Source organism: Papio anubis, chromosome 12 (assembly GCF_008728515.1).
Source record: "Papio anubis isolate 15944 chromosome 12, Panubis1.0, whole genome shotgun sequence".
Lineage (NCBI taxonomy): Eukaryota > Metazoa > Chordata > Mammalia > Primates > Cercopithecidae > Papio > Papio anubis.
In genome coordinates this window covers 112,859,744-112,873,168 of record NC_044987.1, presented here as the reverse complement: position 1 = coordinate 112,873,168, position 13,425 = coordinate 112,859,744, and the positions used below count along the sequence as shown (strand labels likewise).

The following is a 13,425-nucleotide window of genomic DNA, read 5'->3' as shown; positions in this document are numbered from 1 at the left end:
GTAGTTGACAAATTAATGACATTAACGATGTTAATTAAGTCCATTATGACCTTTGTGCACTTTGCACTCACCCATACTTTTATAGCCTTTCCTTAATTGTAAATCTTCATGCTTACATTTTCCATATCTTTTTAGTATCACTTTTGGGAATGAGTCTTTTATACCCTGTTCTGGCCAAGGGTCTTAGGTGAAATGAGAACATGTAACTGGGTGTTTCTCTACCATCTTGTGTCTCTCCACATTCCAGGGCTCTTTTCTTTGCTCCAAGTAGGTGATCAGGTCTGGTTTACAGACAACAATACCATTTGTAGGCTTCCAGGGGGTCCTAACATCTTACCTGTGGATTTTCAAAGACCTGCAGGTCACAGGGCCCCAGAGGCTGGGCCCCCAGGAGATGATAACACAGCAGTGAAGGTGAGACCTGGAGCTCTGGTCAAAGATTTTTTAAAAAGATGGATGCTCATCATATTTACAACTCTATGCCTACCTTTTCATGTATATTCTCATTCTCTCTCTACCTGTCTGACACATACACACACACACACACACACACACGATAATAGAGAAGTTTGCAATTGCTGGGCAAGCAGGACTGAAGTGGCTATTAGCAACTGGTGGTGTGGGTGTGCAGAGGATGGGGGCACTCTCTGGGCTTCAGGTGGGTCATGTGGGGGCCCTGCAGAGGGAATCAGGGTGCCAGCAGAGGCAGGAGGCCTTGAGGATCCTGGGTCTGAGGTAGAACTCTACTAGATGTCCACACACCACACTGCTGACCATCATCCTGCCCACCCCTGGCCAGAAACTGCAGGAGAGCCTCTTTCTCTTGCAATGTCCCTCCAGCACCCTCTACTGAGAAGGTTTAACATCTTACTTGCTTTAAGGAAGAAATGCTTAAAGAAGTTTAGTCATCTATCACAGGGTATATATTGGAGGGTACATTCACAGCTGAGAGGCAATACATTGATAACTGGCACAGGTATCCTTGATGGCTTTAGTAATGTGAGTGGTGGTAGGAGAGGAGGAGACTTCTTTGGTCCTCGGTGTGAAGAGAAATTTCTTTAGCTTGGGTTTCTGTGAAGCGATGAACCACACTGAGGGGATCTTTAGGCTGAGCTGTACCTGATCCTAAGACTAGATCTCTGAAATTCCTTGGGCATATGCCATGTATCTTTTATTTTTCCATTGTAGGGAAAACCAAGACCCAGACCTGGAGACCTGATTGAGATTTTTCGAATTGGCTATGAGCACTGGGCCATCTATGTAGAAGATGATTGCGTGGTCCATCTGGCTCCCCCGAGTAAGAATGAATAGTATATTGACATACTGATATTGAAGTTAGCCAAGTAAATAGAAGCACAGTTCATTCCTGTGTTCCTCAGTTATTGCCATTCTTTAGCAACGGTACCCCTTGAAGCATGACTGGACCGTTGTTTACTGTGACAGAGCTTGGTCTCTCTTCACCGAAAACCACCGAGTGTCCAGCCCTAAGAGTGATACAAGTGTAAAGAGCGTGGCCCAAGTTCCCTGACCTCCTAGAGGTCCCTTTGTTTAAAAACACACGTTTTAGAACTTGAGCTCCATTTTGTATTGACAAGAGTTGAGCATCTGTCCTCACCTTTCTGAGGATTCCCCAAGGAGGGTGCAGATGCTCACATGTTCTGATCGTCATTTGTTTTCTATAGTCCTCAAACACTGCATCTGGCTTCTTGATCACCTTTGGCACCTTTGTCCTCACCTTGTCTCCCTGCTGTTCCAACACGCTCTGTGCTGTTTCACCCTCAATGTAGATAGAGCCCTCCTTTCATTTCTCACAGCTGTGTTAACATATGGCTGAGATTCAATTTGTGTTCATTAAATCTTAGTGGAGATTTGATGGGGGAGGAGGTGATGATAGTAGAGGGAGATTACAGCAAAATGAGAAACAACTGAAAAATTGGGTGTCTAGAACCGCTGGTCACAATGGTTGTCTCAGGAGATAAGGCCTGATGAGGGCTGGGGTGTGGGAGAGGAAGGGGTAGGGGGACCCTGTTGAATACCCTTGAATGCCCTTTGCTGTCTCCTGTGCAGGTATTGCCAGTTCAAAGTTGAATTACAGAAGGGCACTATACCACAGGCCTTTGGTCCTAACTTGTTCTCAGCTGTCATCTCCATGTCCTGTCCTCTTCCTCTGGCCCCGTCTCTCACCATGCTGGGATGTTCCCATGGGGCAGAGCCCCTTTCTCATTGCCTCTCTTCTCTGCCCCATCAGCTCGTACTCTTCCCGTTTCTTGTCTCAGAACCTACTCCAAGAATGTGGTAATTCATCTCTTCTTTCCAGACTAAGTCTAGGAGTTTCCCTCTTGTTCAACCACAGAGATACTTATCAGTTATATCTTCCCCCACTCCTATCTTGCTCTCTCTGAAAATGAATTCTGCCATTTCTGCTCCTGAATGCTCAATTATCTGCTACCAGCTTTTATAAAATCAGCAAATTTTCTTCAAATTTGTAAGAAAAGATCATGGAGCATTTCTTGCCCTTGGACAACTTATAAAGGGAAGGGTATAGACATTTGCATGTCGACATGGTTGTAGCAGAAAAACAGTGCTGGCTTTAAATGACTATCCACCTGGCTTTGGGCAGGTTCCTGACCCTCTTCGAGTCTCTGTCTCGTTTAAGGGCTTGAATATGATAATGTAGCAGCTTTCAAACATTTCTCTTTTCAAAGCTGTGGAACCCCATTTTCAAACATACCCTTAATGAGAATCCCCGTATTTGAGTATAGGTAACAGTCAAGTGGCTGTAGGTGGAAGCTGGCAGGAGCAGGTGCCATTCAGAGCCCTGCTTGGCTGGCTTCCCCTGTGCCCCTGTGGCAGCCCCAGAGGGAGGTGTGTCATGGAACCACCATAATCATGTATGTGATAGTCCTTTACCCAGGGACTGACACTCACATAGAGAGTGCTCTTTACATGTTTGTGACGATTACTGAAGTCTGCTTAGGAAACGAAACTCAAATCCTAGGACTTGGGCAGGTCAGTGCAACACAATCAGGGACCACATGGGAAGGTGCTGAAAGAGTTTAATGACAAAGAGACTCCTGTGCAGGTTGAGAGCAAGGAGTGAGGCGCAGGGCAAAGGGCTTCTCAGGAAAGTTGATTCTCTGCAGTTCTTTGACTCCAACTCCCCCTCTTCTGTCACCCTTCTACTGATGATGCCAATGAGACCCCAGGGGAAGCAGCTTACTCAGAGCCTTAGACTGTGCTCTGCTCTGCTACTCCTTGCACGTCCCAACCTCTGTTTGTCTTTGGTCTCCAGGTGAGGAGTTTGAGGTGGGCAGCATTAGTTCCATCTTTAGCAATCGGGCTGTGGTGAAATACAGTCGTCTGGAGGATGTGCTGCATGGCTGCTCCTGGAAGGTCAATAACAAGCTAGATGGGACGTACCTGCCCCTACCGGTGGACAAGATCATCCAGCGTACAAAAAAGATGGTCAACAAGATCGTGCAGTACAGCCTGATTGAAGGGAACTGTGAGCACTTTGTCAATGGCCTCAGATACGGCGTACCCCGGAGCCAGCAGGTGTGACCCCATTTGCTCTGATGATGGCTTCTTCCAGAGCTTTCTTGGGGTTTGTCATTTCATTAGTGATCAGAATGGTAATTAGTGCTTTCTTTTTTTTTTTTTTTTTTGGGGGGATGGAGTCTCGCTCTGTCGCCCAGGCTGGAGTGCAGTGGTCGGATCTCAGCTCACTGCAAGCTCCGCCTCCCGGGTTCATGCCATTCTCCTGCCTCAGCCTCCCGAGTAGCTGGACTACAGGCGCCCGCCACCTCCCCCGGCTATTTTTTTGTATTTTTTAGTAGAGACGGGGTTTCACCGTGTTAGCCAGGATGGTCTCAATCTCCTGACCTCGTGATCTGCCCGTCTCGGCCTCCCAAAGTGCTGGGATTACAGGCGTGAGCCACCGCGCCCGGCATCAGTGCTTTCATTATATTATTCGTTGTACTAGTAGGGCCTTCTATTTCTGCAGGACTTTATGGTTCAAGAGGTGTTTTCACCTTTATTAACCCAGGGAGGAGAGAAAAGGCACTGGGCTAATAGTAAGACCACCGGTTGGAGCCCCAGCTCAACGATTAACTAGAGGGGTATGCTTGGTCAAGTCACTATATTTCTGAAAGCTTTTCTTTCTATTCTTTTTTTTCCCCTCTTTCTTTGGAGACAGGGTCTCACTCTGTCACCTAGGCTGGAGTGTAATGGCATAATCATGGCTCATTGCAACCACAACCTCCTGGGCTCAGGCAATCCTCCTGCCTTAGCCTCCTGAATAGCTGGGACTTCAGGCGTGCATCACCACACCTAGATAATTTTAATTTTTTTGTAGAGAGGCGGTTTTGCTATGTTGCCCAGGCTGGTCTTGAACTCCTGGGCTCAAGTGATCCTTCACTTCAGCCTCCCAAAGTGCTGGGATTACAGGTGTGAGCCACCGTGCCTGGCCAAAGACCATTTCTTCCTTAACAAAGCAGGGATAAGCGGAAGCAGATACCTTGTTGCTAAAATTGTAAACTAGTACCTTGTGGGCCACATCTTGGATACACACACGCGCGCGCGCGCACACACACACACACACACAATTTTTGTTTGAATTACCTACCAATATTAAAAAATATAGACATTTTATATAAAATTTTATATAAAAATATGTAGCTTCTCAGCTTCTCTCTCTCTCTTTCTCTTTTGAGACAGAGTTTTGTTCTGTCACCCAAGCTGGAGCGCAGTAGTGCAGTCTCAGCTCACTGCAACCACCGCCTCTTGGGTTCAAGCAATTCTTATGCCTCAGTCTCCCAAGTAGCTGGGATTACTAGGTGTGCACCACCACATCCAGCTAATTTTTGTATTTTTAGTAGAGACGGGGTTTCGCCACGTTGGCCAGGCTGGTCTGGAATGCCTGACCTCAGGTGATCCACCCACCTCGGCCTCCCAGAGTGCTACATTACAGGCGTGAGCCACTGCGCCTGGCCCTCAGCTTTTCTTTAACAGACAATTGATCAGGCCACTGGGCTGGCATTCCTACTTGCTGATACTCTGTAGGGACATGCTGTGGGTTTGCAGGGGATAAGGGGTAGGTGTGTCACCCACCTGCCTCACTCACATTACCTCCCTGGCCTATACTGCATTTGGCTCTGTCATTTCCTTCCATATAGAGAAGTAATAAATTCGTGTAGTTCAGTGCTTGTGAAAGAACTTTGAATCCTAAATATATGTAAAAACTTGAGCTGTTCATATTAATAGGTGATCCTTACTAAAACTCCATGAGATGAGCAGAGAAAGTATTTATTATCACCCCCCCGCCCTTTTTTTTTTGAGACAGAGTCTCGCTCTGTCACTCAGACTGGAGTGCAGTGGCACGATCTTGGTTCACTGCAACCTCTGCCTCCCAGGTTCAAGCGATTCTCCTGCCTCAATCTCCCAAGTAGCTGGGACTACAGGTACATGCCTCCACGCCCAGCTAATTTTTGTATTTTTAGTAGAGACAGGGTTTCACCATGTTGGCCAGGATGGTCTCAATCTCTTGACCTCATGATCCACCCGCCTCAGTCTCCCAAAGTGCTGGGATTCAGGTGTGAGCCACCATACCCGGCCTATTATCCCCCTTTAAAGAGATGAAAAAAATTAAGGATTAGAAGATAACACAATTGTTCTATTTTTTTCTATGTTTCTTCTGTTGTCTAAGCAGATTGGGCTCACATTCCCATGTTGGTCTCTGCTGCTACCAGCCCATCCTCAGAGCATTGGCAGCCTCCCTGCTGTGCCCTTTAATTTCTGCACCTTCCTCCTCTCTACTCTGCATCCTCTCCAGGCTGCACTCCATTCTTGTGAGGCTTTGCTCTAGAGTCAGGGGCTTGGTGGGCCCTGGTGTGAGAAACCTCCCATCCCATGAGAATTTGTACAAGAAGATCCCAAGGACTGAGGGCATTACAAGAAGTCCTCTGAAGAAGCTTGGGCCCAGGAGTCATGAGGCCCAAGAACCCAAGAGCTAAGTTTGGACACGAATTCACTGTATGGCTCTGTGCAAGTGAGTTCCGTTCCCTGGCTCTTGGATCACCTGTATGTAGAATGAGGGCCTCAGTGACTGTGGTGCTGTGAGATCCTCTGCTTCTGAGCTCCACACTGAAAGCAGGCCCTGGGCCAAATGGCACAGAGGGAGGAAGGAGTTGTCTCCAACAGTCCTGGCTTTTCTTGGTCTCTTGTCACTCTAGGAGTTTTGAAAATATAAGATAGCATGGACTGCTTCTTCTCTTGGGAATAGACTCCAGGCAGGCTGGTTGCTGAATGGGTATGGTGGGGTAGAGGTAGGGGAGAGTGCAAGCCTAGGATTGGTACCGATTGTCCTGTGAACTGATGTGCCTTGCAGGTAGAGCACGCCCTGATGGAAGGAGCGAAGGCTGCTGGAGCAGTTATTTCAGCTGTAGTGGATAGCATAAAGCCCAAACCAATAACTGCCTGAAGGTGATGAGAACTCCAACTAGAGGAAGAGTTACTGACACAAGCAAAAAGAACATGCTTCCTTCCCTTGCCTTCTCTCAATGCCTCTGATTAAGAAAACTGTGAACTTCTGGAAGAATCTACAATGTATCCACTTACCCTTCCAGAAATACATCCAATATATACAAGCATAGACCCACAGACTCTCAGGATGGGAAGGATCTGGTATCTAGTGTGTATCTCTGATGCGCCAGGCACTGTGCTAGGCATTTCATATACTGATCTAATTTCATTCTCTTTGTAGGAAGAGACCTTGCTTGTTTCTTAGGCTGATCTTGGTCTCTGATGCTTGAATGCCATCAGAAACATCCCAGAAGCCTCTGCTTGAATATTTCCAGTAACGAAGATGTCTTTTTCCAGATGTTCTTTTTATTGAACTAAAATGCCTCTAGCTTCTTTCTATTTATGATAATCCCGCCCTTTTCGAGCCATAGTGTAGCCTCAGGGGAGGAGGACCTTAAGAAAAACTGTGATTCGCTATTCAGGGCTATTCAGTACCTTAATCTAGAAACACATATCCCAAGAAATATTTTCTTTTTAGAATTATACATCAACTTTATTCCTTATTGTTTAAAAATCATCTATCAAAAGTATCGATAAGACAATTTATCTTGCTTTTCTACCTCATCATTACCCTAAAATGTGAAGTTTCTAGTCTCACTGATTTCAGATAAATATTTAAAATAATTTGATAAGTTTAATCAGTTGAACTCTACTGTGCGAGTGAGGGAGAGAAAGGAGTTATTTTTGTGTTTTGAAGAATGTTGACAGGATGGAAGATCTGAAATTATGGCTGGGGATTGTAGTGACAGCTGGGAGCTGAAACCACCCCAAAAAAAGCTAGAGAAGGGTTCTCTTATGCCTCCAGAAATACCTAGAAAATACGAAGAATGTAGAAAAGAGCAAGATGGATCCCTCAAAGTGTTTCAGATAAGGTCCGTTGGGATCTCCCATAAGCTTTTCTCCTATTTGGAGAAAATAGACTCTCATTGAAACTCTTCCCATTTTTTTACCCTCCATTCTTTTCTTAGCAATCTACACTCAATGACCTCCTGTTCCCCAACACTGCAGTCTGGGCATCTGACTTTGTCTTCCCTCTGCACTTATTTTTGTGAATCATGACCAGGACGAAGCTGATATCCCTAGTTCCTCTTCCCCATTTCCTCTCACACTCCCCTGCCTGGTAATCAGTTGAGTCCCCAATACCTCTTCCTTCAGTCTCTATTCATTATATGGTCTAGGTTGAGACTTCCTTTGAAGCAGAACCTGAGTACCAGGAACTCATATTTTATAAAGTGTATTTATTCCTTGTAGCTGCGAACTAACCCAGCCATGTTTTAGTGAATGTTTTAATTGGAAGATGACTTTGAACTCCTCGACCATATTAATCTTTTATCAAACAAACTGGATGTTGTTTGATTAACAAAAACTCCTCCACACCAAAGAGTGTCTAGTAACTTCTGCACAAAGGACTCATCCATCTCTTGCTTATGTTTGGGACAGAAAGACACTTCTCTGGCTTTTTACTGGTTTGAACCCAATGGGACAGAGACTCCTGGAAAGTTTCAGGGCTCATATTCACTTGTTTGTCCAAAAAATATTTTTGAGAGTCTCCCAAGTGCCAAACCCTGGCTACTCTCACCTTTGCCTGAGCCCATGAGCAGTAGTCTGGGGGCTGGGTGTGAGGAATTCTGAGTCAGCTGGGAAGACACAAGGCACAACGGACATGGGGCAAAGGCCACTTGTTGGACATTGGTCCCTCCCACTTCCAAGCTGTCCATCAGGCTGAGAGATCTGGAATGCTTACCCCACACTTTGAAGATGAGGAGGGGAGAGTTTCTTAAAGTGTGTGTGTTTCTCTTTTAATCTGTAGTGGCTTCTGCATTTTAAGGTAGAAACTGAAATCTCTTCTTTGAGTGGGACCACTCGGGTGAGGCTTCTTAGTCTTGTTGATATAATAAAGCACATGCCCACTCCTGATGGAGTGGAGAGGAGGAAATTCTAAGGCAGAGTAATCTGAATGCAAATGTTTCTGAGATTAGGTAAACGCGAGTCACTCGTTTGTGTGCTTATTTTTCACTTTTTGGGAATGGGTGGGTGATTGGGGCAGTGGCGGTCTTGGTTCACTTGGGCATGTCACATTGAGAATCAGAGAACTTGAAAGTGCTGCGTTCCTTAATGGTAGGGAGGCCCAGTACTAGTGACACATGAGCCAGTAGGGGCTGGCACAATCCAGTTATTTTGCTTAATGATAGAAGAATGACTTCAGGAAATAAACACCTCTGCAGAGATTTTTTCAGCCCTAAAGGAATCTGGTTTTGCTGGCTAGGGGTGGAGAACATGTCAGCCAGAGATGCCAACTGAAAAAGGGGGAATGGATCCCACCATGGGGGGAGCAGAGCAGAGGCAGCAGGGAAAAACCAGAAGGGAGCCTTGGGTGACACCGGGAGTAGAAAGAAGCTACTCTCTAGTTCCCAGTTTTAAGTTACTGTCTTATGCTCCCCTTTTGTTATCTTCAAGCTTTGTTATTGGCTGTTCTTAGAGAATAAAAGGAGGAGTATGGTTTGTGGTACCCAAAAAGTTTGTAGCTATGGAGAGAAGAAGCTCAGGACCAGAGGTGGCCCATAGGAAACAAGCAGACTAGAGAGGCACCATGTTGGTTGAAAATGTCAGCTACCTTTGGTATTCTCCGGAATACTTTGGGAAAGAACTGGATTACCTGCAGTCATGCAGGAGGGGGACTTTGTCAAAGAAGGAAGATTTTAAAGGGAAGGGTGATTCCTGACTCTGTAGGACTTGGGTCCTTATAGCACACATAGACAAGCACAGCACAAGGTGCATAAGGGCTGGATACATAGCATTCTGGTGATCATAGGACATTTTGATCTCCACACTGTTCCTCTAAAAACTTCTTATCACTTTAGGAGAACAATCAATGGTAATCCAAACTCTAAGAAGGCTATCTGAGCTACTTAAAGTTCTGTTCTCCCAAAGTTTCTGGTCGCATTATTTTCAAAGCCAACTTTCAGCTGGGCAGAATCTTTACCAGGAATCCAACTATTTACGAACCCCATGCTGCTGCTTCTTGGCAGAGAGCAAATGTGTATTTTTTTTCCAGGAGTATGGTGGTATTTACTTTGTTTTAAAAATATTCTTGTTGGGGGTTCTGGCAAGATGGTCAAATAGGAACAGCTCCAGTCTGCAGCGCACAGTGAGACCAACACAGAAGGCGGGTGATTTCTGCATTTCCAACTGAGATACCCCGTTCATCTCATTGCGACTGGTTAGGCAGTGGGTGCAGCCCACGGAAGGTGAGCAGAAGCAAGGTGGGGCATCACCTTACCTGGGAAGTGCAAGGAGCAGGGGGCCTCCCTTTTCCAGCCAAGGGAAGCCATGAGGGACTGTGCTATCCAACCCAGATACTATGCTTTTCCCACAGCTTTTGCAATCCGCAGACCAGGAGGTTCCATGGTGAGCCTACACCACCAGGGCCCTGGGTTTCAAGCACAAAACTGGGTGGCTGTTCGGGCAGACACCGAGCCAGCTGCAGGAATTTTGTTTTTCATACCCTGATGGTGCCTGGAACCCCGGTGAGTCATAACCGTTCACTTATCTGGAAAGGATGCTGAAGCCAGGGAGCCAAGTAGTCTCACTCAGCAGGTCCCACTTCCATGGAGCCCAGCAAGCTATGAATCACTGGCTTGAAATTCCTGCCGCCAGCACAGCAGGAATTGACCTGGGATGTTGCCCTGGGATGATCGAACTAGCAGAAGACAAGAAAAAACTAACATCGGAGTGGAACTGAAGGAGATAGAGACACAAAAAACTCTTCAAATAATCAGTGAATCCAGAGGTGTTTTTTTTTTTTGAAAAAATTAATAAAATAGACAGCTAGACTAATAAAGAAGAAAAGAGAGACTAATCAAATAGACACAATAAAAAATGATACAGAGGATATCACCACTGGTCCCACAGAAATACAAACTACCATCAGAGACTACTATAAACACCTTTATGCAAATAAACTAGAAAATCTAGAAAAAATTGATAAATTCCTGGACACATACACCCTCCAAAGACTAAACCAAGAAGAAGTTGAATCCCTGAATAGACTGATAACAAGTTCTGAAATTGAGGCAGTAATTAATAGCCTATCAACCAAAAAAATCTCAGGACCAGATGGATTCACAGCCGAATTCTACCAGAGGTACAAAGAGGAGCTGGTACTATTCTTTCTGAAACTATTCTAAACAATAGAAAAAGAGGGATTCCTCCCTAACTCATTTTATGAGGCCAGCATCATCCTGATTCCAAAATCTGACAGAGACACAACAAAAAAAGAACATTTCAGGCCAATATCCCTGATGAACATTGATGTGAAAATCCTCAATAAAATACTGGCAAACCGAATCTAGCACCACATCAAAAATGCTTATTCACCATGATCAAGATGGCTTCATCCCTGGGATGCAAGGCTGGTTCAACATACACAAATCAATAAACGTAATCCATCATATAAACAGAACCAATGACAAACACCACATGATTATCTCAATAGATGCAGAAAAGGCTTTCGATAAAATTCAACACCGCTTCATGCTAAAAACTCTCAATAAACCAGGTATTGATGGAACATAGCTCAAAATAGTAAGACCTATTTATGACAAACCCACAGCTAATATTGTACTGAATGGGCAAAAGCTGGAAGCATTCCCTTTGAAAACTGGCACAAACATGCCCCTTCTCACCACTCCTATTCAACATAGTACTGGAAATTCTGGCCAGGGAAATGAAGCAAGAAAAGGAAAAAAAGGGTATGTAAACAGGAAGAGAAGAAGTCAAGTTGTCTCTGTTTACAGATGACATGATTGTATATTTAGAAAACCCCATTGTCTTAGCCCCAAAACTTCTTAAGCTGATAAGAAACTTCAGCAAAGTCTCAGGATGCAAAATCAATGTGCAAAAATCACAAGCATTCCTATACACAAATATAAACAGAGAGGCAAATCATGAGTCAACTCCCATTCACAATTGCTACAAAGAAAATAAAATACCTAGGAATACAACTTCTAAGGGATGTGAAGGACCTCTTCAAGGAGAACTACAAACCACTGCTCAGTAAGAGAGGACACAAACAAATAGGGAAACATTCCCTGCTCATGGATAGGAAGAATCAATATCATGAAAATAGCCATACTGCCCAAAGTAATTTATAGATTCAACACTTTTCCCATCACGCTACCACTGACTTTCTTCACAGAATTAGAAAGAACGATTTTAAATTTTATATGGAACCAAAAAAGGTTGTATAGCCAAGACAATCATAAGCAAAAAGAACAAAGCTGAAGACATTATGCTACCTGACTTCAAACTATAATACAAGGCTACAGTAACCAAAACAGTATGGTACTGGTATCAAAACAGATATATAGACCAATGGAACAGAACAGAGGCCTCAGAAATAACCTCACACATCAACAACCATCTGATCTTCAAAAATCCTGACAAAAACAAGCAATGGGGAAAGGATTTCTTATTTAATAAATGGTGCTGGGAAAACTGGCTAGACATATGCAAAAAACTGAAACTGGATGCCTTCCTTACACCTTATACAAAAATTAAGATGGATTAAAGACTTAAACATAAAACCTAAAACCATAAAAACCCTAGAAGAAAACCTAGGCAATACCATTCAGGACATAGACATGGGCAAAATCTTCATGACTAAAACACCAAAAGCAATTGCAACAAAAACCAAAGTTGACAAAAGGTATCTAATTAAACTAAAGAGCTTCTGCACAGCAAAAGAAACTATCATCAGAGTGAACAGGCAACCTACATTCAGAATGGGAGAAAATTTTTCAATCTATCCATCTGACAAAGGGCCAATATCCAAAATCCACAAGGAACTCAAACACATTTACAGGAAAAAACAACTCCATCAAAAAGTGGGCAAAGGATATGAACAGACACTTCACAAAAGAAGACATTTATGCAGCCAACAAACATATGAAAAAAAGGTCATCATCACTGGTCACTACAGAAATGCGAATCAAAACCACAATGAGATACCATCTCACGCCAGTTAGAATGGTGCTCATTAAAAAGTCTGGTAACAACAGATTCTGGCAAGGATGCGGAGAAATAGGAATGCTTTTACACTGTTGGTGGGAGTGTAAATTTGTGCAACCATTGTGGAAGACAGTGTGGCAATTCCTCAAGGATCTAGAACCAGAAATACCATTTGACCCAGCAATCCCATTATTGAGTATATACCCAAAAGGTTATAAATCATTCTACTATAAAGACACATGCACATGTATGTTTATTGTAGCACTATTCACAATAGCAAAGACTTGGAACCAACCCAAATGCCCATCAATATTAGACTGGATAAAGAAAAATGTGGCACATACACACCATGGAATACTATGCAGCCATAAAAAAGAATGAGTTCATGTCCTTTGCAGGGACATGGATGAAGCTGGACACCATCATTCTCAGCAAACTAACACAGGAACAGAAAACCGAACACCGCATGTTCTCATAAGTGGGAGACGAACAATGAGAACACATGAACACAGGGAGGAGAACATCACACACCAGAGCCTGTCAGGGCGTGGGCAGAAAGAGGAGGGAGAGCATTAGGACAAATAGGTATTTGTCAGGCAGGGCTTAAAACCTAGATGACGGGTTGATAGGTGCAGCAAACCACCATGGCACATGTATACCTATGTAACAAACCTGCATGTTCCGCACATGTATCCCAGAACTTGAACTAAAAACAAAAACATGTAATAAATGTTTTCAACTTATAGTTTACAAAATGTTTCTATACACTATTTTGTTTTCCATTGCAAAGTTTTTACTTAAAAATAATTATAAAAATGAAAAAAATATTCCTGGTAA

General features: G+C 44.0%; 1 protein-coding gene across 3 annotated transcripts in view; it reads left to right on the top strand.

Annotated features, from left to right (window-relative positions):
* The window catches only part of PLAAT5 (phospholipase A and acyltransferase 5), a 28,278-nt gene extending 21,360 nt beyond the window's left edge, over positions 1 to 6,918 (top strand). Inside the window, exons 4-6 of one of the 3 annotated variants that reach the window (XR_002516950.2) lie at positions 1,189 to 1,297; positions 3,293 to 3,632; positions 6,386 to 6,918. Coding sequence is in view for 2 of the 3 variants with exons in the window: in XM_003909657.4 (XP_003909706.2) it covers positions 1,189 to 1,297; positions 3,293 to 3,555; positions 6,386 to 6,478 (465 nt within the window). In the remaining variant the exon portion in view is untranslated. The remainder of the gene's footprint in view (positions 1 to 1,188; positions 1,298 to 3,292; positions 3,633 to 6,385) is intronic. The other 2 variants (XM_003909657.4, XM_021925635.2) reach the window with 2 other exon arrangements.
* Positions 6,919 to 13,425: the final 6,507 nt, after the last annotated feature.